Genomic DNA, 25,870 nt, shown 5'->3' on the forward strand with positions numbered 1-25,870 from the left:
CCATCCCATCCCATCCCATCCTGTGTCCCTGCCCGTATCCCCATCCCGTATCCCCTATACTCTCTCCCCATTCCCTGTCCCCACCCCTTTCCCCGTCTCATGTCCTCTTCCCACGTTCCCCATCCCCTCTCTCCCATCCCTGTCCCCATCCCTCTCTCCCATCCCCTCTCCCCATCCCATGTGCCTCATCCCTCTCTCCCATCCCTGTCCCCATCCCTCTCTCCCACCCTCTCTCCCATCCCCTCTCCCCATCCCTCTCCCATCCCTGTCCCCATCCCTCTCTCCCATCCCTCTCTCCCATCCCTCTCCCCATCCCGTGCCCCTCGATCCCGATTCCGCTCCCGTTCCCGGCCCCGCCCCGCCCGCCGTGGCCCCGCCCATGGCCCCGCCCCCGCGCAGGCCCCGCCCCCGCCCCGGAAGCGCTCCCCGATCCTCGGTTCCGGTGCCCGCGGGAGGCGGCGGCAGGTACGGGATGGGGTCGGGAATGGGATCGGGAATGGGGGCGGGACAGGGACAGGGACAGGGACCGGGAGGACCGGGCCGGGACTCGCGGCCGTTCCCGCTCGGGCCGCTCCCCCGCCCCGCTCTCCGCGGGCCGGGCCCTCCCACCCCGCCGGGGCTCGGGCCGTGCCCTGGGCTCGGGCCCCTCCCGGACGGGCCGTGGCCCCGTTCCGCCCCCGAGGCCGGGCTGTCCCCTGTCCCCATGCCCTGTCCCCCGCTCTGACCCCCGGCCCGGCCCCCCTCTCCCCGGGACCGGGCTGTGTCCCCTCCTATCCCAGGCCGTGTCCCCCCTCTCTTGACCCCAGCCCGACCACACGGGGCTCCCCCAAGCCCAGCTCCAACCCCCCCACACCTCAACCCGTGTCCCCCCCGGGCTGTCCCTCTCCCCACACCCCCCCGGCAGCTCCGTGTCCCATCCCTGCCCTCCCGGATCCATCCCGGATCCATCCCGGAGGGGGGTGTGGGGTCACCCCGGGACCTGCCCCCTCCCCAGCCGTGACCCTGCAGGCCCCGGGCACCGTGTCCTGGCCACAGCTCCGGGGGCAGGACCCTCTGGAAGGGCTGGGGGGATCCCTTCAGCCACCCCTGGGCCGTGGCAGGGACAGCCAGCACAGCCCTGTGTCCCGGCCGTGGCTCAGGGCACGGCACATCCATGGGAATGAGGCATGGAATGAGCTGGGAACTAGGCATGGATCAGGCAGGGAGGCAGCTGGGCTGATATCCTGTGTTTGCTGCCTCCCCCGTGGAGGTTTTAGTGGCTGGATAAAAGGCTCCAGCCTGAAGGAGCCCTGCTGGAGGTGGTGTTGCTCTTCCCTGCAGTTGTTTTGTGTTGAGCAGAGTTTCCCAGAGTTTTAACCCCTCTCAGGGATCCCATCCCTGGGATCCCCCCCTCACTGGGGGTCCAGGGAGTGTTTTGTGTCCCCTCTCTCCTGGGGTGACAGGACATGGGATAAGCTGTGGATGAGCAGTTGGATTGATCTGGTTTGCTGCCCCCAGACCTGTTTTTGGGGGGCTGCTCCCTGGGGGGCTCAGGCTGCTGAACAGGCCTTGGCACCCCCAGGGGCTTTCCAGAGGTGTTGGGCCTTGCTTGGATCAAGCCAGGCTGGGAATTAATTCCATGGCAGGAGGTGTCCAGCCCTGCAGAGCTTGGCTTTCCCAGGAGGAGAACATCCCCTGTGCCACGGGAAGCTGTCCCCCAACACCTCCAGAACAAGATCCTTGGCATCCCTGGGGGTGCTCAGCTGGAGTTCTGGGGGGTCCCTGTGGGTGTTATCCCTGTTGAGGTGATTAAAAATCCCCCCAGCTCTTGGAGAACTGGGATCCTGGCAGTGGGTGCTGTGGGGGACACCCTGGGACCTTCCTTTGTCCATGGATTTACTCCCCAGTTATTGGTGGATGAGATGTTTTGTAGTTGCAGCTCATTCTTCTAGCGTGGCCCTTCTTCCCTCTGGGTTAATTGTGGACCGTGTGCTGCCCCTTTGGGATCTCACATCCCTCAAGGAACGGATCTGCCAGGATTTTGGGCACCTCCCTGCTGGCACAGGGCTCCTACCCCCAAGTTATCCCAGGGGGCACCTCAACCCTTTGGCTGATGGACATGGAGCCTCTTGGAAGGCTCCTGGGTTGGTCAGTAGCAGGTCTGTGAGAGGATGAAGATGAGGATAAGGATGAGGATGAGGATGGGATGGTCCTGGTGGGAAGATGGGAGGGTTTGAGCTGGGCTCGAGCTGCAGCAGAGTCACAGCCCTGCGTTGCTGCAGGGCCGAGTTTGAGCTGAGACTGGCTCAAGTTAGGCCAGACTTAGGAAAAATATCTTACAGGGAATGTGTGTGGGGCTGGTGTGAGCCCCTGGGGCTCTGTGGGGAGGTGGGATGAGCACAGGGATGGGAGCTGTGGGATCCACGTTGCCTGCAGGATGGGATCACCGTCGCTTCACTGCTGGAAGGAGGGGAGAGATTTGGGATCAGCACAAGGCTCTTCAGCTGCTGGGGTTTGTATCCTCAGCCTCTACTTCTTCTCTTCCATGACTGGGTGTTTATCTTCCCCTCTGGTGCCTGTGCCAGCCCTGGGGTTTATCCACAGGGCCTGGGATGTGCTTGGAGTGTGGGCTTGAACCCTGCCTGGCTTGGAATTCCCTCACTCCAACAGGGAGCAGGTGTGTGATTCCCCACAGCTCCAGTTACACACCCTAGTGTTAATTCTTTATAGTCTGCCTTAATTTCCCTTAATTGTGCCAGCTTGGCCCTCAAGTGCTTCATTCCCAGCTGGAACTGGGAGTTTTCTTTCCCCACTAACCTCCAGCTGCCCCTGTTTTCCAGGTGAGCCCTTTCCCGGGAGCTTGCCCTTTGAGTTCCTGCTCCTCTCTCTTCTCCCTGGATTTGGGTGCCAGCCTGACCCCCTGGCAGGCAGGAATGTGTGTGCAGGGCTGGGCTGGATGAAGCTCCTGCCTTTGTTCCCTTCCCAAGACACGGATCAGCCTCAGGAGATCAGGATTTACTGGCAGCCAGTGAACTCCTGCTCTGGGCTGTCACAGGCTGTCACATTCCCTGGAATGACCAGGGAGCTGCAGTGAGCCCTGTTGCTGGGATAACCAGGGATTTGGGATGTCCTGGGCACGGGTTACAGGCTGTCAGGGCGCTGAGGTGGCTCCCTGCTCTGGAAGAGCAGCAGGGCTGTCCCTGCATCCCATCCCAGGTTTTTATTGCTGGAAGCTGAAAGGGAGTCCAGAGGAGGCCACAGAGATGCTCCAAGGGCTGGAGCCAGGCTGGGAGAGCTGGGGGGGTCACCTGGAGAAGAGAAGGCTCCAGGGAGAGCTGAGAGCCCCTTGCAGGGCCTAAAGGGGCTCCAGAAGAGCTGGAGAGGGACTGGGGACAAGGGATGGAGGGACAGGACACAGGGAATGGCTTCCCAGTCCCAGAGGGCAGGGAGAGATGGGAAATTGGGAAGGAATCCTTCCCTGGGAGGGTGCTGAGGCCCTGGAATGGATTTCCCAGAGGATGCCCCATCCCTGGGAGTGTCCAAGGCCAGGTTGGACGGGGCTTGGAGCAACCTGGGCTAGTGGGAGGTGTCCCTGCCCTGGCAGGGGATGGAATGGAATGAGCTTTAAGGTCCTTCCCACCCAAACCATTCCATGATTCCATGGAATACTCTGCTCAGCAGCATCTCAGCCTTCAAGGATGGAGGAATTGACCCAAAACAGGTGACAAAAGGAGCAGAAGAAAGGAGTTTTCTTCCTCCACCAGCAATGGCTCATTGGGGATCGAGGCTGTTCTGGGAACCCTCTGGAAGCAGCTGCCTCCTTGGGAAGCCCCATGACATGTTTGCTGCTGTATTTTGGGTTCAGGAGCCTCTTGTTCCCCTGGGAGAGCAGCCTTTGGGAGCTGCCTGGGACTGGCTGGGCTGTGCCACCTTCCCAAGCCAGGGCTGGAGCCTCAGGAGAGCAGCGTTGCTGTGGCTCCTGTGGAGCTCTTGGATTTCATTGTCCTGGGGAACAAAATCAGAGATAAACCACTTTGGAGAGCCCAGCCTGTGGCCTTGGAGGGTGTGGGTTTGTGCCACAGCCCAAACTTGTCCCCAGAGTGGAGCCCAAGAGCCCCGGGTGGGTGTGGGGAGCTCCGGGTGCCCCCTGAGCTTTGCTTCCAGAGCCTTGGGGGCACTTCTGCCCCCTTGAATCCGTGTGCTTCAACGTTTGGCACAAAGATGGGACCAAACCTGCCCCCCCGAGGTGGGGGTGGTTGGTCTCCCTGGTTTCCTTGCTTGCATCCCGCTTTTCCTGAGGGAGGAGCTGCTCCTGCCTGTGGGGATCTGCCTCTCACTGGGAGCTGAGCGTGGAAAGGAGCTGGGTGGGAATTGCTGGAGCTGGGGGAGCAAACACCTTCCTGCAGCTCCCAGCTCTGCATCCTTAAAAGCAGAGCCAGGCAGCAGCGTTGGCCCCTTTCCAAGGGCTGGGCTCCTGGGAATTCACCTGCAGCAGGGGCTGTGCATCCCAGGCTGGCAGCCAGCCCTGCCCTGTCACCCTTGGGCAGCCTGGGGGACACACACAGAGGGTGCTGAGCCCCCGGATCTGGCAGGGGCTTGGATCCCCTCAGCACCCTGGGGTGCTTCCAGGCTGGTCCTGCCAGCGGGAATGTTGGTGTGGGCAGCAAGGGATGCTCCTTCATCCCCGAGCTGGAGGAGACCCTTTGCTTTTTGGAGGGGCTTGGAGGAGTGGGGGAGATGGGGGGTTGTCTCTGGAATTAGGGGGATTTTGGGTGGCTCTAAAGCACACGTGGGTGGGGTTTTGGGTGGGTAAACCCCAACAATCCCCCCCTGTGGTGCCGGGGGGGCTCTGGGAGCGCGGGAAGCAGCAGGAGTGATTCATGGCCCTGGGCTGGCTGCAGAAATTCCCTGCTCGGCTTCAAGTTTGCTTTCCAGGCACTTCTGCAGAGCAGGGCTGAGCGTGAGCCAGGTCCTGGAAGCAGAGGGACTGCAGTGAATCCTCCTTCCTTCCTTCCTCCCTGTGTGGCAGGACGGGATCTGCAGTGAGGTGCAGAGAGCTGCTGCAGCCCGGAGCTCCCGCTGTTCCCTGGAGAGCCACCGACTTAGCGGGATAAAAAAGGCTCTCAATCAATCCCAGGTAACTGAGGGAAGCAGGGAGCAGTGTCCTGTCTCCCTTGGCAGGGCTGGGGGAGCATGGTGACAGGCTTCCCCCTCTGGAATAGCACTGCCAGCCCCCGGAGCAGCTCCAGGTCCCTGCAAACTCCTTCTCTCCTCCTCCCGGCCCAGCGTTCCCAGCCCCCAGATTTCATCCAGATTTCCTTTTTATCCCTGCTGGGGATCCCTATCCAGCTTGGACAGGGAACAGAGGGCACAGTTCCTCTGTGCTGCTGCTGCATTTGGCTTTCAGGAAGCTCATTTGCATTTTAAACCCCTCCGCAAGCTCTTTTTCTTCCTCTTTTTTTTTTCCCCCAATGCTCTTTTTTTATCCGTTTTTTTTTTTTTTTTTTTTTCCACTTGGCTTTGCTTTCTGTGCTCCTGCCCCTCCAAAACAGCAAGGCCACTGCAGGCTTTCAAGGACGAGCCTCTGGATTCTTTTCCTGTCGAAGGAAAAAATGGGAAAACCAACCGTAAAAGCCAAATCCCCGCTGACCTTTCCCAAGGGCTGTCTGCTCCCTGCACATCTCCCTCCTCAGCTGCCAAGCCCTAAATCTGCCCTAAACTGCCTGAATTATATAAGAGAGCCTCAAGTGCTGGTGGAAACCTCGAACCCTTGGAATTTAAAGCAGCACTGCTGGAGCAGGGATGGTTTCTGGAAGTCTGGAAGAGGCTCCCTTTGTTCCCCCTCGGCTGCTCTGTCCCCTTGAGCTGCGCCCTGGGCTCAGCTCAGTTCCTGCCCCACTGCCAGAGCTGTTCCCTGCAGGGGTGAGGGAGGTTTGGGTGTGAGTTTTCCCTCCAAAAGCAGTTTTTGGATGAGGAGGGGTGAGCCCAGGGGGGATCACTGAGCCCCTGCTGCCCAGCGGGGTGGGCTGAGCAGAGTCAGGGCTGACCCCTGGAATCCTCAGCGACTCCCTTCCTCCTCCACATCCCCTTTGGAGAACCAGCTGATTCCTCCCTCATCCCAGAGCTGCAGGGTGCTCACCCTCCCATAGGGAATGGGCAGGAGCTGAGGGGGCTTCAGCTCCTCGTGACTCTTCCCGTGAGATCCCAAGCTCCCTGATTTTTATCTTCCTGGAGCTCTCCCCAGCCAGGAAAATCCCAACCCTCACCCTCTGTGCTCTGCCTCTCCCCCAGGGACCTGCTGCTGGCTGGGACCACCATGACAGACTCCAAGTACTTCACCACCACCAAGAAAGGTAAGGGGGGGAGCAGGAATGTGCCATTCATCCCCAAAGCACCCTGTTCTTACACCATGAGCCAGGCAGGGAGGGCTGTCCCTGTGGTGGGAAGCTCCTGTGGGAATGCCATGGCTGACAGCCCGCCCTGCTCCTCTCTGTGACACCCAGAGCAGCTCCTGGGACAGTATGGGGTCAGGACACCTTGTCCCCAGGCCCCTGGCGGGGCTGGTGGCAGCTGCTGATCGGCTTTAGCGGCTCAGGAGCTCCCCTGGGCAGCACTCGGGGCCTTAAGCACTTTCCAGAGCGAGGAATTAATGTGGAGAGGAGCCATGTGGCATGGCCCTCCTCAGCCTGCCAGCCTGGCAGGGAATAAGGAGCTCAGGAGGCTCCAGGAGGGCAGGAGGTGGTGCCCTTGGCTGGGCCTGCAGGGGCTGGGCTGGGGAATCGCTGCCCCAGGCAGAGAGGGCGTCTGGGAACCACCATCCCTCACGTGGGCTGGAGGAGCAGTGCCCAAAATCTGCCTGCTGGGGGGACCTGCCATCCTCTGGGAAGGGAGGGAAGGGAGGGAAGGGAGGACAGGGCCTCCCAGAGCCGTGTGTGGGGCTGGAGCTTGGCTGTGTGTCTGAAGTGCCCATGGGATAACCCCCTGTGCCCGGGGGGGCTGGGCCCTCCTGCAGCACCTCCCGTCCCTGCAGGGCTGCAGGAGCCACAGGGATGCCCAGCAGGCTGGTATCCATTTCCATGGAGAAGAGCTGAGCCCCCAGAGCAGCCCCAGCCCCCAGCAAGGCATTTGGGAAGTTAAATCCCCCCTCCCAGGGCTGGCAAAGGTGGGAGCCGAAGGTGGCACACAGGGGGTGGGAGCTGTGCCCACCCCCCCCCACCAGCAGAGAGTGGGTGCCCCTTCCCCAGGCCCTGAGCTCCCCCTTTTCCCACTTTTCCAGGGGAGATATTTGAGCTGAAGGCTGAGCTGAACAGCGACAAGAAGGAGAAGAAGAAGGAGGCTGTGAAGAAGGTGATCGCCTCCATGACTGTGGGCAAGGATGTCAGGTCTGTCATTCCAGAGGGTCAGGGAATGTCCTGAGCGGGAAGGGACCCTCAGGATCATCCAGTCCAACCCCTGGCCCTGCACAGACACCCCAACAATCCCACTCTGTCCCTCAGAGCGTTGTCCAAACCAAGCTCTGCCAGAAGTTCTTGCCATGAGTTAGGGAGAAAGGCTCTGGATAAACAGTGCTGCACTTTGCAGGCATCACTGCAGCCCAGAATTCCCACGGAACCCTTGGATTGCAGGGTGGGAGGGCAGTCCCTCAGCAGGGGATGGCAGGTGAGGTCTAGAGGGTCAGTGGGACAGCACTGGGGCTGAAAATCTCCCCAGCCAGGGATTGAGATGAGGGAGGAAACTGCTGTCCTGGGGCACTGAAATTCTCCCAGACTTACAGGGGAGCTGAGCAGCAGTTCTTGGGTGTTTGTGACATGGGATCCAGAGCCTGCAGCTCTCCCAGAACCAGAGGAGATTGAGCCATGACCACAGAATCCCAGAATCCCAGAATGCACTGAGTTGGAAGGGACCCACAAGGATCATCCAGTCCAACCCCTGGCCCTGCACAGGCCCAGCCCCAAGAGTCACCCCCTGTGCCCCAGAGCATCATCCAAACCCTCCTGGAGCTCTGGCAGCCTTGGGGCTGTGCCCACTGCCCTGGGGAGCCTGGGCAGTGCCCAACCAGCCTCTGGGGGAAGAAGCTTTGCCTGAGATCCAACCTGAGCCTGCCCTGACACAGCTCCAGCCATTCCAAACCTGGATAGCTTGCAGGTTCCCCTTTCCCCCTCTTGCTCCAAGGGATTTTCCAGCTGGTTTTCCCCTCAGGAGAGGCCCGAGCACCCTCCTGGCCACAGCTCTGCCTCCTGGAGGGCACTTTGTGCCCACGTGGCCGCCGGGCAGGCGGGAGCTCCCCTGGCTTTGGCTGTAATCTGGCTGAAAGAGGATTGGTCTGGCTGCCAGATGAGTTGGTTGGGATTATTCCCTCTCCCCTCACGTGTTACTCTGAACAAGCAGGACCCCCCAGGGGTGGTGGCAGAGGGGCTGTGTCGCTGCCCCACTGCCCAAGAGCCTTTTGCAGCCACTCCAGTCCCAAAGGTGGGGCAGCTGCTGTTCCCTCCTGCCTCCCTCCATCTGACTGAGCAGCACGTGGCCCCTCTGCGCCTTCTCCCTGCAAGGACCTGGCCCTGCACACCCCGGGCAGCATCAGCAGTTCGGTTTTCACGGTGCATTGGAGAGGAAAGGGAGGGAAAACACGCCCTGGGCTCTGTGCTGGGAGAGCTGATGTGTCCCTGCTCCCAGAGCAGCAGCAGGGCTCTCTTGGGACCACCACGGAGAAGATCACGTGGATATGGCCTTCCAGGACTTGAAGGGAAAACAGGGAGAGGGGCTTTTTACACGGGCAGATGGTGACAGGACAAGGGGGAACGGTTTTAAACTAGAAGAGGGGAGATTTAAGTTGGATGTTGGGAAGGAATCTTTCCCTGTGAGGGTGGGGAGGCCCTGGCACAGGTTGCCCAGAGAAGCTGTGGCTGCCCCTGGATCCCTGGGAGTGTCCAAGGCCAGGTTGGAGCAACCTGGGCTAGTGGGAGGTGTCCCTGCCCATGGCAGGGGTGGGACTGGATGGGCTTTAAGGTCCCTTCCCACCCAACCCATTCCAGGATTCTGTGGCCGTGTCAGCCCATTTTTTTTGGTGTGTGCATATTTTAGGCTGCAGGAGGGCAGGTTCCTCAGTTCACTGCTCCCCAGGAGGTGCCAGGAAAGCCTGGTTTAGCCAGGAAAGCCTGGTTTAGCCCGGGGTGAGAGCAGCCACGGTGGGTGGCAGCTCAGCAGGCACTTCCCTGGATTTAGGGCTGCCCTGGGTTTGATCCTGTCAGGGGTGGCTGGGTTTGCAGTGACAGAGAAGCTTCCAGGAGCCGAGGGACATCTGTCAGGGTGGGATAACCCCTGTGTTACCCCTGTGATCCTAATTGCCTCTCTGGGGTGCTTTGATAGTCTAATTGGTCTGTCTGTGGCTTTAATTGGTCTGTCTTTGGATGAAACAGCATCTCTGGCATCCCACAGCTCCAGGGATTTGGGAAGGGGAAGCCCCAGCTCTGTGCAGGCAGCTCCACCCCATCCCAGCAGAGCATCCTGGTGCTCAGGAATCACCCCAGGGAGTGGGGCTCTTCCCTTTGGCTCCATCCTGTGAGGCTGTATGGAATCATGGAATATCCTGAGTTGGAAGGGACCCACAAGGATCATGGAGTCCAGCTCCTGGTCCTGCACAGGACACCCCAAAATCACACCATATGCCTGAGAACCTTGTCCAGCACCTTGTGCTGGGGCTGGGATACAGCAGAGCCATGTCCAGAGTTCAGTTTTGGTCCCTCAGGGGCTGCTTTGGGCTGGTCTTGATACAGATCCATGCAATCAAATCCACTGGGAATGGGCAGTTCAGCCACATCTGCTGCAGGGTGGGCTCAGGTCATGGAATCATAGAATCCTGGAAAGGGTTGGGTGAGAAAAGACCTTAAAACTTGTCTCGTTCCACCCCTTGCCGTGCTCAGGGACACCTTCCACCAGCCCAGGTTGCTCCAACCTGGCCTTGGACACTTCCAGGGATCCAGGGGCAGCCACAGCTTCTCTGGGCAACCTGGGCCAGGGCCTCCCCACCTTCCCAGGGAAAGATTCCTTCCCAATCTCCCATCTCTCCCTGCCCTCTGGCAGTGGGAAGCCATTCCCTGTGTCCTGTCCCTCCATGCCTTGTCCCCAGTCCCTCTCCAGCTCTCCTGGAGCCCCTTTAGGCCCTGCAAGGGGCTCTCAGCTCTCCCTGGAGCCTTCTCTTCTCCAGGTGAACCCCCCCAGCTCTCCCAGCCTGGCTCCAGAGCAGGTTCCCCTGGCTCCAGGAGGGGGTGGGCCGTGGGAAGGGGGGTCCCCCGGGAGCGGGGCCGTGTCCTGCCCTCACCGGGAGCTCTGTGTTCCAGCGCTCTCTTCCCGGACGTGGTGAACTGCATGCAGACAGACAACCTGGAGCTGAAGAAGCTGGTCTACCTCTACCTGATGAACTATGCCAAGAGCCAGCCAGACATGGCCATCATGGCAGTGAACACCTTTGTGAAGGTGAGGGCAGAGGGTGTGAGTCCAAGAGTCACCAGGGGCAGCTCAACCTGGTGCCGGGTCACTTCACTGAGCTGCAAAGGGAGCGTGGGCAGCTTTCCAGAGCCTCTCCCGTCGGGAGGAGGAGCTCTCCTGGTTCTTGGTAACTGATTAAATTTGCTCAGTAATGCAGAAAGCTGTTTTTTTGGCAGCCACCCCGTGCCACTCGCTCTGTCGGGGCTGTGGGCAGCTCCCGTGGTGGAGCTGCTGTCATGTGAGCCCGTGTGCTGGGAGAGCCCTCGTGATCTCCCACTTGGAGCTGGGAGCTGAAGAGTTGGTTAGGAGCCAAGGTGTTGCCAAACCACTCTGTGAAAAGGCTTGGTGGGCATTAGAGGGAATTTGGGTTTTTTAGGCAGGAAAAACCCCACAAGATGAATGCAATAGCTGGGTTGTGGCGTTTGGTGGAGTGATGAGGAGTTCAGATTCCTGGGGGTGCTGGGAGCGAGGACTGGTGGTGTTAGAACTCCGTGGGTGCAGAACAAGAGGTCCAACTTCTCCTGGGGGACTTGTTGTCGAGTGTTAAACCCTCAGCACCTGAGGAACCCCAAACCAACCCAGAGGTCCCGAAGGCACCGCTGCTGGCTGTGACACCAGACCTCCCCTCTGCTCCCTGCAGGACTGCGAGGACCCAAACCCGCTGATCCGGGCTCTGGCCGTGCGGACCATGGGCTGCATCCGCGTGGATAAAATCACGGAGTATCTCTGCGAGCCCCTGCGGAAGTGCCTCAAGGACGAGGACCCCTACGTGCGCAAGACGGCCGCCGTCTGCGTGGCCAAGCTGCACGACATCAACGCCCAGCTGGTGGAGGACCAGGGCTTCCTGGACACCCTGAAGGATCTCATCTCCGACTCCAACCCCATGGTGATCCTTCTTTTGCCTTCTCCGCCCTCTCTTCATCCAAACGCTCTAATTCATCTTCCCGTCCCAGACTCCCTTCCAGACTCTCTGTTTTGGTGTTAACAGGCCGCTGTTGGGGACTTCTTGCTTCTCAGGGCTGCAGGCTTTTCCCTGCCCTGTAAGCCCATCTCCTGGATGGAGGGTTTCTCCCATTCCTTGGCTGTGTGTTATTACCCTGTTCCCAGTGGGGAGGAGGAGGCTGCTCTGGACAGCTCAGAGCAGAGGCTTGACTCTGATCCCACATAGCCAGTGGCTTTTGCCTCTGATCCCACATAACCAGTGGCTTTTGCCTCTGATCTCACATAACCAGTGGCTTTTGCCTCTCGTGAGGTTTTCCTGGCAGCTGGGCTTTGGCTTCCCTCCCTTTCCCCAGGCTTTATGAGGAACTTTAAACCCAGCTTTCCCCAGAGTTTCTCTCCCCCCAGCCTTTCTTCCTGCTGTGGGTGTGGCAGCCAGGCCTGGAGCTGTGCAGGGAGGGATGGGGCTCCTTGGAGCTGCCTGGGGAAGGGGAGCTGGGCACAGGGCCAAGGCTGGTTCCTGTGGAACACGTGGGAGCCGTTGGAGATGTGGTGTGGGCGGTGGGAGCGGGGTGGGGATGGCTCATCCCCTGCGGAGCCGCCGGTGGGAGTCGGAGCTGGTGCCCAGATGTCAGTGGGATGATGCTGAGGAAGTAGCTCACCCCCCTGCCCCACCTTTCCCCCAGGAGCTGCCCTGGTGTCCCCTAACCCGTGTCCTGTCCCCTAACCCTGTCCCGTGCCCCTGGCAGGTGGTGGCCAACGCGGTGGCGGCTCTGTCGGAAATCGCCGAGTCCCACCCCAGCAGCAACCTCCTGGACCTCAACCCCCAGTCCATCAACAAGCTGCTCACGGCCCTCAACGAGTGCACCGAGTGGGGCCAGATCTTCATCCTGGACTGCCTGGCCAACTACATGCCCAAGGATGACCGAGAAGCCCAGAGGTGAGGGAGGCTCCAGGTGCTGCCGTGGTGCTGAGGAGCAGGGTTGGAGAGGGAGGGGATGGATGGGCAGGTGTCGATCAAAGCGCCTGGCACTGCCCCTTCTCCTCTGAGCATCCTCCTGCCCCTTGGAGTGCTGCAGGAGGTGGGACAGCGGGCATCTGCTGGCCCCTGTGCCTTGGGCACGGCCATCTGGAGCCTGCCCTGGTCTTGTCCCCGTGCTGGCACCAGGACTGTGCTTCTTTATCAGCTGAAGATGTGGCTGCAGGGGACAGGAGGCCCTGGGGAGCCCCAAAACGGGGTCACTGCGAGCGGGTTCTGCAGGGCTGGGGAATAACCTTCATCGGGGCGTCCAAGAGCCTGTTCGGCGTCTCTTGGGAAGGTCCCAAGCACTGCTCAGCTTTCCTGCAAATGCCTTGTCCTTCATCCATGCTGGCAGCAGCTTTTAAGCGGGAAGAAGGGCTGGAGTCACCCCCTTTCCCCTCTCCTCGCCCGGCAGCATCTGCGAGCGGGTGACGCCGCGCCTGTCCCACGCCAACTCCGCCGTGGTGCTCTCGGCCGTGAAGGTGCTGATGAAGTTCATGGAGATGCTTTCCAAGGACCTGGATTATTATGGGACGCTCCTGAAGAAGCTGGCCCCGCCCCTGGTGACCCTGCTGTCCGCAGAGCCCGAGCTGCAGTACGTGGCTCTCCGCAACATCAACCTCATCGTGCAGAAGAGGTGCGTGCCCAGCTGTCCCTCTTTCCCACGGGTGCTGCTTCCCAGTGCCTCGATCCCTCTGGTTGCAGCAGTGTCACGACCCATCTCGTGGGTTTTTCCTTGTCTGTTGTTTAAAATCCAAGGGCTGAGTGCAGAGAGTCGTAAAATCATGGAATGGTTTGGGTTGGAAAGGACTCATCTCATCCCACCCCCTGCCATGGGCAGGGACACCTTCCACTATCCCAGGTTGCTCCAAGCCCTGTCCAATCTGTCCTTGAGTCAGTTAGATGAGGGAATGAGCAGGGAATTAAGCTCAGTTTAATTTATTCTTTATCTGGGGGGAGCAAAGGATGTCAAAGCCAACAGCTGAGAGACTTTGGTTTGGTCATTCTGTGTCTAGGGCGGGATTTTTGTGCTGTGGGATTTTGTCCTCCTTGAGTAAGTGCTGAGAGTCCTTTTGTCCCTTTGCTGATCTAAAATTCCGGTGGGCAGGAGGTGTCCAAGGCCCCACACGTGTGCCTGGAGCAGAAGTGTCCAGCTGGAGAGCCCTGCTCTGCCCACAGCCCAGTCAGATGATTTGTCCTCCTCCCAGTCAGCGCCGTGGTCGTCTGTTAAAAATAGTGCTAATTTCTGGGCAAAGAGGAAAGCAATTAGTGTCCCTGGGAGCGGGAATGTGGAAGGCAGGTTGGCTCCTTGGAGCTGGACTTGGCCTAGCTCTTTCCCAGCTTAGAGGATGAGCTGGTGAGAAAGGTCCAGCCTAGCCCTGGGGTCTGGATTTGTGTCCCTGCTCCTTCAAAATGTCCCTTCCAGCCTTGGCAGGACAAACCCCCCCCGTTGCCTCACGTCTGGCCTGTGTTTGCAGCAAGGTTGTGCTCTGTCCCCTGCAAAGGGGAGCCAAGGATCCTGGGGGGATAATTGTGCTCTCTTGGATTCCTTGGTTGGAAAGGGTCCCCAAAACCTTGTGCTTGTGGCCAAGGAGCCTCATCCTCCTGGCCTGGAGCTGCTCCTTCTCCGTGTTTCCCCAGCTGATGTCCATGGGACGGAACCCTGGGGGGATAATCATGGTGTTTGGGATTCCTTGGCATGGAACAGGCCTCCAAAACCTTGGAATTGTGGTGGAGGTGAGTGTGTGTGTGTCCCCCCCTAACCTCTGCCTCCTGCCACCGCCAGGCCTGAGATCCTGAAGCACGAGATGAAGGTGTTCTTTGTGAAGTACAACGACCCCATCTACGTCAAACTGGAGAAACTGGACATCATGATCCGCTTGGCCTCCCAGGCCAACATAGCTCAGGTCAGGGGCTGGGGGAGGGCACCAGGGGGGATCCAAATCCCAGCCCCAGCTTTGCAGGATGTAGTCGGGATGGGCTGTGCCTGCCATTCTGCTCCAGCTGGGTCACTGCCCCACCCAGTTGCTCCAGCCAGGTCACTGCCCCGCGTTCCTGGTGGCTTGTCCTTGCTGCCAGGCCCTCACCATGCTGTCCCCTCCCTCAGGTGCTGGCAGAGCTGAAGGAATACGCCACGGAGGTGGATGTGGATTTTGTGCGGAAGGCGGTGAGAGCCATCGGCCGCTGTGCCATCAAGGTGGAGGTGAGGGCTGGGGCACCTCTGGCTGGGCAAGGCACGTGGTGGGCATCTCATCCTGGGATTTAGCACTGCCCTGGAGAGCTGGAGCCTTCCCGGGCCTGGGGATGAGCTGTGGTTGTTCCACAGGGGTGTCAGGGGGGTGTTTCATCCCCTTGGCCGCTGGAGCTGTTCCAGGGTCCCTGCCCATCCCGTGCCCCCTTGCAGACCCAACAGCTCTGCCTGGGGTGGCACTGCAGTGGGTGGTGCCAGGGGCTTGTTGGGGATCACAGTGGGGATGGGAGGGAGCTGATCTCTTCCCAGGGGCATGGGAGGGAGCTGATGCCTTTCCGAAGGGCTGGGAAGGAACCAGTCCCTTCCTGAGGGCTGGAAGGAAGCTGATCCCGTCCCGAGGAGCTGGGAGGGCACAGATCCCTTCCCAAGGGGCTGGGAGGGAGCCAATCCCTTCCCAAAGGGCTCCTTATAGGCTTTGCTTCCCTGTTGGAGTAATTTGCCGAAGGGGATTATTAAAATCCTGGCTGGAAGGGTGGCTCTGCATGGCTGGAATGCTTCCCGTGGGCAGAGAGGAGGCTCTGGGAGCACAGAGAGGGGAGGAGGAGGAGGAGCCAGACCTGGGTGTGAAGGGGAGACCACACTCGTGTGTCCCCCGTGCTCTGGGTTGGGTCTGGGGGGTGCATGGCAGGGATGAGGAGGTGTGGGAAGGGCAGTGGAGGCTTTGGGATGGGGCTGGCAGGGGGTCCCTGCCCGTGTGACCGAGTCCCTCCGGCAGCAATCGGCCGAGCGCTGTGTCAGCACCCTCCTGGACCTCATCCAGACCAAGGTCAACTACGTGGTGCAGGAGGCCATCGTGGTCATCAAGGACATCTTCCGCAAGTACCCCAACAAGTGCGTGGGCCTGGGCGAGCCCCTCCTGCCCCTCTGTGCTCGGGGGGCCCACGAAGCCCCCGGAGTGGGTGAGGGATGGGGGATGGAGCCCCCGGAGCCTCCCTGCAGCACAGCTTTGGGTTCTCACACTCAGCGCTGCCCGGGAGTTCAGCTGGAGGCAGGAAAGTTGTCCCCAGCCCCAGGAATGCCCCCAGCCCTCCCCCTGGGCTGGCATTCCCAGAGCCAGGGACCCCAATGGAGGGAGCTGCTGGGGATGTGGAGGTTCCTTGTGTCAGCAGAAACTGGCTCTGGCTCTTAATCCAGCTCCTGGTGCTGGAACAAGGGCAGCAGGAGGAGAGGGGAGGGAATGTTCCAGCTGAGCCAGGATGAATAGGCAAGTCTGTAATCAGGAAGTCAGGGACTAATAGTGGGAATAAATACTAATGAACTGAATTGGTAACGAGCAGGAGCTCTGCAGGAATAGCCAACAGCTCCAGAGAGGAGCAGGTCAGAGGAGTGGGGCTGAGGGGTTAATCCAGAGCAGGGAATGTGCTCTGGGATCAATGAGGGCACTGGGGAGAGGGAACAACCCCGGGCAAGGTGCCCTCGGCCATGCCCTGGTTCTGCTCAGGGGGATGGGACGGAGTTTGGAGTTAGGGTGGACTGGGGCTTGGGTTTCCTGCTCTTGGTGAGTGAACAGATATCATCTCCTCCCGGGGAAGGTACGAGAGTGTCATTGCCACCCTCTGTGAGAACCTGGACTCCCTGGATGAGCCCGAGGCCAGGGCTGCCATGATCTGGATCGTGGGGGAATACGCCGAGCGCATCGACAACGCCGACGAGCTGCTGGAGAGCTTCCTGGAGGGATTCCATGATGAGAGCACCCAGGTGGGGCAGGAGGAGTGGCTGGGTGAGGGGGACACTGTGACACAGCTGGTGCTGACTGGAGTGGAACAGTCTGCTCTAAAGGAGCAGGAAGGTGTTGCTCTGCCAGGTGTTTGGAGCAACCGTGTCCCACAGCAGCTCCGGGTGTAGGATGTGATCCAGGGCTTGGAACAACCTGGGCAGTGGAAGGTGTCCCTGCCCGTGGCAGGGGGGTGGAATGAGATGAGCTTTAAGGTCCCTCCCAACCCAAACTGTGCTGTGGTTCTATGAAATGCCACCATGGTGTTGTCCTGAGCACCTCCTGCCATTCTTGGCTGGGAGGGACCAAGAGGTCACCCGGTAATTCCACTGTGCCAGCACAGGATCAGCCCCTCGGAGCTGGGAAACAGAGCCAGGCAGCTGGAATGAGCAGAGGGAGCTGTGCCTGCCCTGCCCTGCCTGCTGGGGCACATGAGGTTTGCCTGTGGAATTGTGGAGGGCTTCCACCTGCTCCAAGCACTGTGAAACTAAGGGACAGTGAGCAGGGCAAAGCCTGGAAATGTGGAATAGCCAAGCCAGGGATTCCGACTCCCTGAGGGCTCTGAAGGGGCTGTCGGGGGCAATTCCTGCTGCTTATCCTCGTGGAAGTCAGGGGATGCTCTGGCCTGTGGGACTGTGTAACCTGCTCCCAGGATCTTGTCCCGTAACATCTGGATTGCCCCTTGTTCCTGAGGGTGTGGGGATGGGCTGGGAGGGGGCTGCCCAGCTGGCTGGGAGCCACACGAGGTGCCCTGGCTCGTGTCACCACCACTGACGTGGCCACCCTGGCTTTGGTCCCTCAAAGGGCAGGTCGAGGTTAGGTCCTGGCAGCTCCTCCAGGGAAAATCCCGGTGTTCCTGATGTGTCTGTGTGTGTCCATCCCCAGGTTCAGCTCCAGCTGCTCACGGCCATCGTGAAGCTGTTCCTGAAGAAGCCCACGGAGACCCAGGAGCTGGTGCAGCAGGTGCTCAGCCTGGCCACGCAGGTGGGTCACACCCCGGGGCCTTCCCGAGGGCTTCCCAACCCCGGGGGAAGTGGGAATGGCCTGCTCATGGGACAGCAGGTAATGGGGAGCTTAGTGCAGAGTCATGGAATGGTTTGGGTTGGAAGAGACCTTGAGGATCTTGTTCCAGCTCGCAGGGACACCTTCCACCAGCCCAGGTTGCTCCAAGCCCCGTCCAACCTGCCCTTGGACACTTCCAGGGATCCAGGGGCAGCCACAGCTTCTCTGGGCAACCTGGGCCAGGGCCTCCCCACCCTCAGAGCCAGGAATCCCTTCCCAGTATCCCATCTCTCCCTGCCCTCTGGCAGTGGGAGCCATTCCCCTTGTCCTGTCCCTCCATCCCTTGTCCCCAGTCCCTCTGGGAATGTTGATGGTTGAAATCCTGGAGAGCACTGACACTCCCACGGCCCGGGAGGCTCCTCGTGCTGCTTCCCAGCCCAGGATGGTGGAGCTCCTGAACTTTTATCCCCATGATCCCTCCCAGCAAGACCTAGATGGGAAAAGGAGCTCTGAGGAGCTCTGTAGTAGCTGCAGCAGCTCCGAGTAGCTCTGTTAGTAGCAGCAGTAGTTCTGAGTAGCTCTGTAGTAGCTGTCGTTACTCTGAGTAGCTGCTGCAGTAACTTGGAGTAGCTCTGTAGTAGCTGCAGTAGCTCTGTAGTAGATGCAGTTGCTCTGACTACCTCTGTAGTAGCTGCAGCAGCTCCAAGTAGCTCTGTAATAGCTGCAGTAGCTCTAAGTAGCTCTGGAGTAGCTGCAGTAGCTCTGAGTAGCTCTGGAGTAGCTGCAGCAGCCCTCAGTAGCTCTGTAGTAGATGCAGTTGCTCTGAGTACCTCTGTAGTAGCTGCAGCAGCCCTGAGTAGCTCTGTAGTAGGTGCAGGAGCTCCAAGTAGCTCTGTAATAGCTGCAGTAGCTTTGTAGTATCTGCAGTAACTCTGAGTAGCTCTGTAGTATTTGGAGTGGCTCCAAGTAGCTCTGGAGTTGCTGCAGCAGCACTGAATAGCTCTGGAGTGTCTGTAGTAGTAGCTCTGGAGTAGCTGCAGGAGCTCTGTAGTAGCTCTGGAGTAGCTGCAGCAGCTCCAAGTAGCTCCTAGTAGCTGCAGAAGCTCTCACTACCTCTGGAGTAGCTGCAGGAGCTCTGTAGTAGCTGCAGCAGCCCTGAGTAGCTGTGCAGTAGCAGCCCTGAGTAGCTGTGCAGTAGCTGTGCAGTAGCTGTGGAGTGGCTGCAGCAGCCCTGAGTAACTCTATAGTAGCTGTGCAGTAGCTGTGCAGTAACTGCAGCAGCCCTGAGTAACTCCATAGTAGCTGTGCAGTAGCTGTGCAGCAGCAGCTCCCGTGGCTCCAGCCCTGACTCCCGCCCTTCCCGCAGGACTCGGACAACCCCGACCTGCGGGACCGGGGCTACATCTACTGGCGCCTGCTGTCCACGGACCCGGTGGCCGCCAAGGAGGTGGTGCTGGCGGAGAAGCCGCTCATCTCGGAGGAGACGGACCTGATCGAGCCCACGCTGCTGGACGAGCTCATCTGCCACATCGGCACGCTGGCCTCGGTGTACCACAAACCCCCCGGCGCCTTCGTGGAGGGCGGCAGGGGCGTCGTGCACAAGAGTTTGCCCCCGCGCACCGGATCGTGAGTGCTCCTGGCCCCGGGGGCACTGCAGGGAGCGTGGATCCGCGGGAGGAGGGGGGGATGCTGTGGGGTGCTGGGCAAGGAGGGAGCTGGGACCCCATTCCCGAGGGAGCTTCTGTAGGGGCAGGGCTGTGGGTTTGGCCCTACAAGGCCAGAGGAGTGATCCCAGTGGAAGGATTGTGTCTCCTGGCTGTGTGCGCTGGGAAGGAGCTGAGCTGGGACCCCATTCCCGAGGGAAACCCCATTCCCGAGGGAGACCCCATTCCCTGTAGGAGTAGGGCTGTGTGGGTTCAGTAGGGACAGGGCTGTGTGGGTTCAGAACTGCCCTTGAAAAGAAGGAGTGATCCCAGTGGAAAGGTTGTGTCTGATTGTATCCACTGTGGTCAGAGCTGGGACCCCATTCCTGAAGGAGAGTCTGTTGGGATAGGGTTGTGTGGGTTCAATATTGTCCTTAAAAACCTGGAGGAGTGATCCCAGTGGAAAGGTTGTGTCTCTGCTGGCTGGGTGTGCTGGGCCAGGAGGGAGCTGGGATCCCATTCCCAAGGGAGCTTCTGTAGGGGCAGGGAATCTCTATGAGAATGTGTTGGGAGCCGTGCTGGGATGGGGGAGGTCTCTGTTCCCTGTGGAAGTGTTGGGAGCCATGGTGGAATGGGGGATAACAGTTGAAGTGTTGGGAGCCATGGTGGGATATGGGGTCACAGCTGGAGTGTTGGAGCCGTGCTGGGATATGGGGTCACAGGTGGACTGTTGGGAGCCATGCTGGGATATGGGGGAATCTCAGTTCCCAGTGGAAGTCTTGGGAGCCATGCTGGGATAAGAGGTCACAGCTGGAATGTTGGAGCCATGCTGGGATATGGGTCACACTTGAGTGTTGGAGCCATGCTGGGATGGGATCCCTGCACGCTCCCTGCAGAGCCCAGCTGGGTGAGCTCCTGCCTCCAGCCCTGCCCAGTCTCCAGCCCATCTCCAGGGTCCCCTTGCCCTTCCCTGCAGGAGCGAGAGCGCCGAGAGCCCGGACGCGGCTCCCGCGGGGGTGCCGGCGGCGGATCAGCCCTCGGTGATCCCCACGCAGGGGGACCTGCTGGGGGACCTGCTCAACCTGGACCTGGGTCCCCCCGTGAGCGGGCCACCCGTGGCCACCTCCTCGGTGCAGATGGGTGCCGTGGACCTCCTCGGGGGGGGCCTGGACAGCCTGGTATGTCCCCGGGGGCTCCTGCCGTGATTCCCGGATATCCCGGTGGCACTGTGCCGGGTTTGGTGCTGGCTGTGCTGGGGAGTGTCCTGGGATAGGGCAGATATATCAGCCTGGAGGTATCCAGGCTGGTCCTTCCCTCTGGTGGGTGCAGGCAGAGGGGCACTCACCCTAATTTGTCTTGTCCTCACGGGATGGCTGAAGGGCTCCCACCCCCTGCTCCCCAGTCGCTGTGGATGTTCCCACTCCATGTGCTGTGCTGCAGGAGTGGCTGCTCTTCTGCCCCCCCCGACCCCCACATTGGGGGTCACTCCCAGGGTGTGGGGTGGGAGCTCTGGAGGTGACGGGGTGTCCTTCTGGGACCCGTGTCCTCCTGGGAATGCGGCCAAGCAGCGGTTTGGCCACAGGGTGAGGCGGGATGGAAACCTCTCCCTGCCTGGGAACACCTGCCCTGTGGGTGCTGGAGACGGTCCAGGCTCCCTGAAGGAGCAGAGTTTGGGGTTTCCTCCATGGCTCATAAAACCCAGCGGGTTTGCCCCCAGGGGAGGTGGCGCCGCTGCCTTTGCTGCTCCGGAACCTTCCGAGCGCTGCCCCGGCTCCGTGGGGGATCCCAGCGCTGGGCTGGGGGGATGTGCTGCTGTGTCCTGCAGGGCAGGGACAGACAGACACCTCAGCACTAACCTCTCTCCCCTCCTCCCCTTCTCTTCTCTCTCTGTTCTCGGGCTCTTCTCTCCTGCCCTGTCTCTGCATGCTGCTGGCTCTCCTCTCCACCTTGCTGCTCCCGCTTGGAGATGGGGGACGAGTCGGAAGGGGTATGGATCAGCCCTTTTCCCAGCCCTGTGCCTGCCCCTGGCTGCCCCTGCTCCCCATCCTGAGCCCTCTGTTTGCTGCCCCAGTGCCACCCCCCTTTCCCTGGGGACAGCCAGGCCCCCCCCAGCTCCTGGCACGGAGCATCCTGACTCCAGGCCTTTGCTGCCCCGCTCTGATGCTTTCGGGGCGTGCCCAGAGGGGGCATTTTGGGGGATCCCTGTGCCCTCAGCTGCTGCTGATGCCCCTTCCTTCTCTTGCAGCTGCGAAGCGATGTGGGAGGCAGCCCTGCTGTGAGTGTGCCCAAACCTTCTCACCCTCTGCATCCTCTTCCTCATCCTCCTCCTGTGTCTCCTCTCCCCTCCCCTGGTGCCCCCGTAACCCCTCCCTTGTCCCCACAGATGGGTGGTGGCAGCGGCGGCTTCGCTCCAGCTCCCGGCACCGCGGTGCCCTCAAACACGGGGGCACCCCTGGGCAGCGGCCTGGGGGACCTCTTCGACCTCACTGGCGGGGTGGGGACCCTCTCAGGATCCTACGTGGCTCCCAAAACGGTGAGTGGGACACGGAGCTCAGGGCTGGGGGGGGCACAGCCCCTCGTGCCCCGCTCCCCACAGGGGCTGCTCTGGGTGACACCCCGAGGGTTTCTCGTCTCCCTCGCCCAGGTCTGGCTCCCTGCCATGAAAGCCAAGGGGCTGGAGATCTCTGGCACCTTCAGCAGGCAGGTGGGCTCCATCTCCATGGACCTCGTGCTGACCAACAAAGCCCTGCAGGTCATGTCCGACTTCGCCATCCAGTTCAACCGCAACAGGTGAGGTCCCACCCGTGTCCCCTGTGACCCGGGAGGTGCTGCCCACACCCCTGGGAGTGGTTTTGTGGAGCAAAGGGTGAGAGGAAGAGCTGCCAGGGCTGGGAGCAGCCTCTTGTGATGAGCCTTCTCTCTGATGGCTGTGCTGGTGATGAGCAGCAAACCAAAGCCTCTAAGAAGTTGGCTGAAGAGGCTGTTCCTCGAGGCTCTGCCCCTCGTCCTGCCCTTTGTCCCCGTGAACTGGGGCCTCCTCTTCCCTCAGAGGCCCTGAGGGAATGGGGCAGGAATGCTAAAAGCTGGTGTGAGTCTGGGTGTAGGAGGAGAGGGGGCAGATTTTGGGGCTGCCCCAGGGTGGGAAGGACAGGAGACAACCCCGTGCTGGGCTGTGCAGGGGCAGCAAGGTGAGTGAGTTCCTGGGTGTTCCCGGGATGCCGGTGGAGGAAGGTGGGGAGCCCCGGGACGGTGCCTTGTGCCATCCCCTGCTGCCCCCCACCCTGACCCCCTGCCCTGCACGGGTGTCCCCCCAGCTTTGGCCTGGCCCCAGCAGCTCCTCTCCAGGTCCACGCCCCGCTGGCCCCCAACCAGTCCGTGGAGATCTCCCTCCCCCTGAACACCGTCGGCTCCGTCATGAAGATGGACCCCCTCAACAACCTCCAGGTGGGCACCCCGGGGGTCTCTGGGCATGGGCAGAGCTGCTCTGGTGTTCCCTGGAGGGGGGGGTGGCACCTGGCTCCAGAGGGACCCGTGGGAGGGGGTGGGACACTTGCTCTGGGAGCCACCCCGGTGTTGAGTCGCCGTGTCCTCCCGCGCCAGGTCGCGGTGAAGAACAACATCGACGTCTTCTACTTCAGCACCCTGTACCCCCTGCACATCCTCTTCGTGGAGGACGGCAAGATGGGTGAGTGTCACCTGCCTGGGGGTGCCATCCCAGCCCCTGGGACCCTCCTGACCACGTTCCCCAGGCTGGCACAGCTTGTGAGCCCCCAAAAGCAGGTCACTGCCCCGAGCCCGGCTGGAGGGGGTGCTGGGGTGACAGGGTGACATCCCTTCGCTGCCACCGGTGCTGTGCCCCTGTGTTGTCACCCTTGGGGGTGCCAGTGCTGCAGCTCCACCATGGGGTCGGTGTCCTTGCTCCCTGCAGAGAGGCAGATGTTCCTGGCCACTTGGAAGGACATTCCCAACGAGAACGAGACCCAGTTCCAGATCAAAGACTGTTCCCTCAATGCAGGTGGGTTCCAACCCCTCGCTCAGGTCGTGGCTCATCCCAGTTATCCCAGGCTGTGGGGAGCAAGAGTTCCTTCCCCCTGTGCCCACCTCATATTCCCAGGAAGGAGGTGCTGCTTTTGGTGCCCTTGGCTTGCTGTAGGAACTTGGCAGGTTGGAAGCAGATGAGTTTTCAGGTCCCTTCCAACCCAAACCATCCTGTGATTCCGAGTCGCTCTGCCTGCTGGGGCTGTCCCTGCCCTGGGGGCAGTTGCTGTGCCCACCCTGGGATCATAAAACCATGGAATTGTTTAAGAAAAGACCTCCAAGATCATCAAGTCCAACCCCTCCCCAGCACTGCCAAGGCCACCATGTCCCCAAGTGCCACATCCGTGTGGCTTTTAAATCCCGCCAGAGATGGGGACTTCATCAATGCCTCACCACCCTTTCCAGGGATAAATTTTCCCTAATATCCAACCTAACCATCACAGGGAGGGGAGGAGACAGGGCAGGAGCAAGTCCAAGGGGGGTTTGGATCAACCCAGCCCTGCCAGCCCCTCTCTCCTCTCCCAGATTCCGTGAGCAGCAAACTCCAAGGCAGCAACATCTTCACCATCGCCAAGAGGAACGTGGAGGGCCAGGACATGCTCTACCAGTCCCTGAAGCTCACCAATGGCATCTGGGTGCTGGCAGAGCTCCGGATCCAGCCCAGCAATCCCAGTTTCACGGTGTGTCCCATCCCCAGACCTGCTCCTGACCCCCCTGGGCAGCTCCCTGCCTTCCCTGCTCCGAGCCTGGGGAGGGCTGGGTGGCACATCCGTGGTGGTGGGACCCCCCCCAGCTGCTGGTGGTGCTGGTGCCAGTCCTGCTGTCCCTCTGGCATGGGGAGGGTGACAATTCCTGCTGGGCTTCTCCGTGGGAGCAGCTGAAGGACACAGAGAGCTCCCACCCCACCCTCACACCTCTGACAAAATAATCCCCCATCCCCTCCTTGGAGCATCCCCATCCCTGCCCTGAGCAGGGATGAGCCATCCCCGTGTCCTGCTTTCCCTGTGCCCTTCCCACGCCCTCACAGCCTGGTTTTGGGGTTGGGATGGGCTGTGTGACCTTCACTCACCTCTCTGTGTCTCCGTCCCTGCCGCCCGCCCTCGCCGGCCCGCCCGCCCTTGCAGGATTTGGAGGTTAGCACACTGGTTTTTCCCTGGCTTTGGGCTCTCTCTGGCTGCTGCCTGGATTTTCCACCCTCCCCTGATTTTTTTTTCCCCCTGCCCTGCCAGTCTCTTGGTGCCTCCTGCCTCTCCTTCGGGCAGGGCTGGCACGAGGAGCTGAACGTTTTGGAGGGTCGGGGTGTCCCTCCTGGGCTCACTGGGGTGAGGAGAGCTGCCAGTCCTTATCCCAGAGGATTCTCCCTGAGCTCTCCCTGCTCGAGGAGCCAATTGATTGCAGAACCATTTAATATTTAAGCAAACACCCAAAGGTGGCTCGTTCCTCTTCAGAGAGGAGGATGTTTTTGGGGAACCCTTCACCCCGGGGCACCAGGCACTGAATCCAACCCCTGCCTGCCCCCCTGCCTGTGCTGCATGTGGATGTGCTGCCCTGGGATGGTATTCTGGGGGTTCCGTGCCTTTTATATCCTTTTTCCAGCTGCAATAAGGAGCTGGATGCCCCTGTGGAGGAGGGGGTGCTGCAGCATGCAGGGTCTGCTTTGGGGCTGGTGACTCTCCAGTGTGGGGGGAGATGCCATGACCCCCCTCTTCCCTCTCTCCCACAGTTATCCCTGAAATGCCGAGCTCCAGAGGTGTCCCAGTACGTCTACCAGGCCTATGAGACCATCCTGAAGAACTGAGGTGCTGCTGCAGCCCTTCCTCCTCCTCCTCCTCCTCCTCCTCCTCCTCCTCGGCTCCCCTTCCCGCCCGAGGCAGCAGGGCCGGATCCATGTGCATGTCTCCTTTCCTTCCTGCCAAGGAAGCAGCCCCTGGGACTCTCCCCTTGCTGGTGGGGCTGGGGGGGCACAGGGGGGCAGAGGGGCTGCCCCAGGCCCTGATCCCTGTAGCAACCCGTGTGTGAGCGATGCCGTGTCCTCCTCGCTGGGGTCGCTCCCTCAGGATTCCCTCTTTTCACCCTCTGGGAGCTGCTGTACCTGGGGGGGTGGGGGGGACCAAAAACCCACTTCCCCACTCCCCCTGGGTCTCTTGGAGTGGTGTCTGGTGGTGGGTTCAGCATTCCAAACCCTGGGAATAGCACCTGGGGGCTCTCTCCTAGCCTGGTTGGGGCCCTAAGTGCTGTGGGATGGGGGGGCTCTGGCTGCTGATCCCTGGAGCCCTGGGATTTGGGGCTCAGTACACCTGGAGCAGGTGGAAAACGGCGTTGGCTCCTTTCCCCTCTCTCCTGCCTCTCCCTGGTTTTGACCCCTGGTTCAGCAGAGCCGTGGGTGAGCCCCCAGCCCTTCAGAGAGGGTCTCCTTCCCATGGCAGCCCTTCCCAAAGCTCCCAGAAGGGCTCGAGGAGCTCAAATTCGAGGCTGTACTTAATGTGCAGGTAAAAACAAAAAAAGGGCTTTTCCAGCCCCCTCCAGCCCCCCCTGTGGAGCTGGGAGGGCTCTGAGTGTCCCCTCAGCCCCTTCCCCCCCCTCAGCTCCCTCTGGATGGTTCCCTGGGGGTGACACTGCTCCTTTCCCTCCCAAATCAAGCCATGGGTCCCCCCTCCCTCGAAGCAGGAAATCTCTAATATATGGAAGATAAATCTATTGTGTGTTCACTGGTTTGAGGTGAATAAAGGTGACACCTGCCCATGGGGACACATGGGGTGGCCCTGTCCCCGTGATCCCGAGGGAAGCAGGATGCTGGG

At 60.7% G+C, this 25,870-nt stretch overlaps 1 protein-coding gene and 1 non-coding gene across 3 annotated transcripts; both read left to right on the top strand.

The window, feature by feature from the left end:
* Positions 1–373: 373 nt before the first annotated feature.
* AP1B1 (adaptor related protein complex 1 subunit beta 1) lies at positions 374–25,769 on the top strand. 2 transcript variants are annotated; one of them, XM_064674611.1, is made up of 24 exons: positions 374–465; positions 5,009–5,116; positions 6,271–6,332; positions 7,256–7,361; positions 10,317–10,452; positions 11,105–11,350; positions 12,153–12,343; positions 12,840–13,061; positions 14,211–14,331; positions 14,532–14,627; positions 15,391–15,506; positions 16,208–16,373; positions 17,275–17,373; positions 18,758–19,017; positions 20,011–20,212; positions 21,001–21,021; positions 21,280–21,309; positions 21,418–21,567; positions 21,679–21,824; positions 22,349–22,478; positions 22,635–22,719; positions 22,963–23,049; positions 23,598–23,752; positions 24,796–25,769. In XM_064674611.1, exons 3-24 carry the CDS (start codon positions 6,296–6,298, stop codon positions 24,868–24,870), a joined length of 2,877 nt encoding a protein of 958 aa, XP_064530681.1. In that variant the 5' UTR covers positions 374–465; positions 5,009–5,116; positions 6,271–6,295; the 3' UTR covers positions 24,871–25,769. The 2 variants fall into 2 exon arrangements, with proteins under 2 accessions (XP_064530681.1, XP_064530682.1); XM_064674612.1 differs by lacking the exons at positions 21,001–21,021; positions 21,280–21,309.
* On the top strand, positions 21,922–22,024 carry LOC135424368 (small nucleolar RNA SNORD125). Its single transcript, XR_010435178.1, has one exon. It is a non-coding gene; the product is annotated as a small nucleolar RNA SNORD125 (small nucleolar RNA).
* Positions 25,770–25,870: the final 101 nt, after the last annotated feature.

This window comes from Pseudopipra pipra, chromosome 18 (assembly GCF_036250125.1).
Source record: "Pseudopipra pipra isolate bDixPip1 chromosome 18, bDixPip1.hap1, whole genome shotgun sequence".
NCBI classification, from domain to species: domain Eukaryota; kingdom Metazoa; phylum Chordata; class Aves; order Passeriformes; family Pipridae; genus Pseudopipra; species Pseudopipra pipra.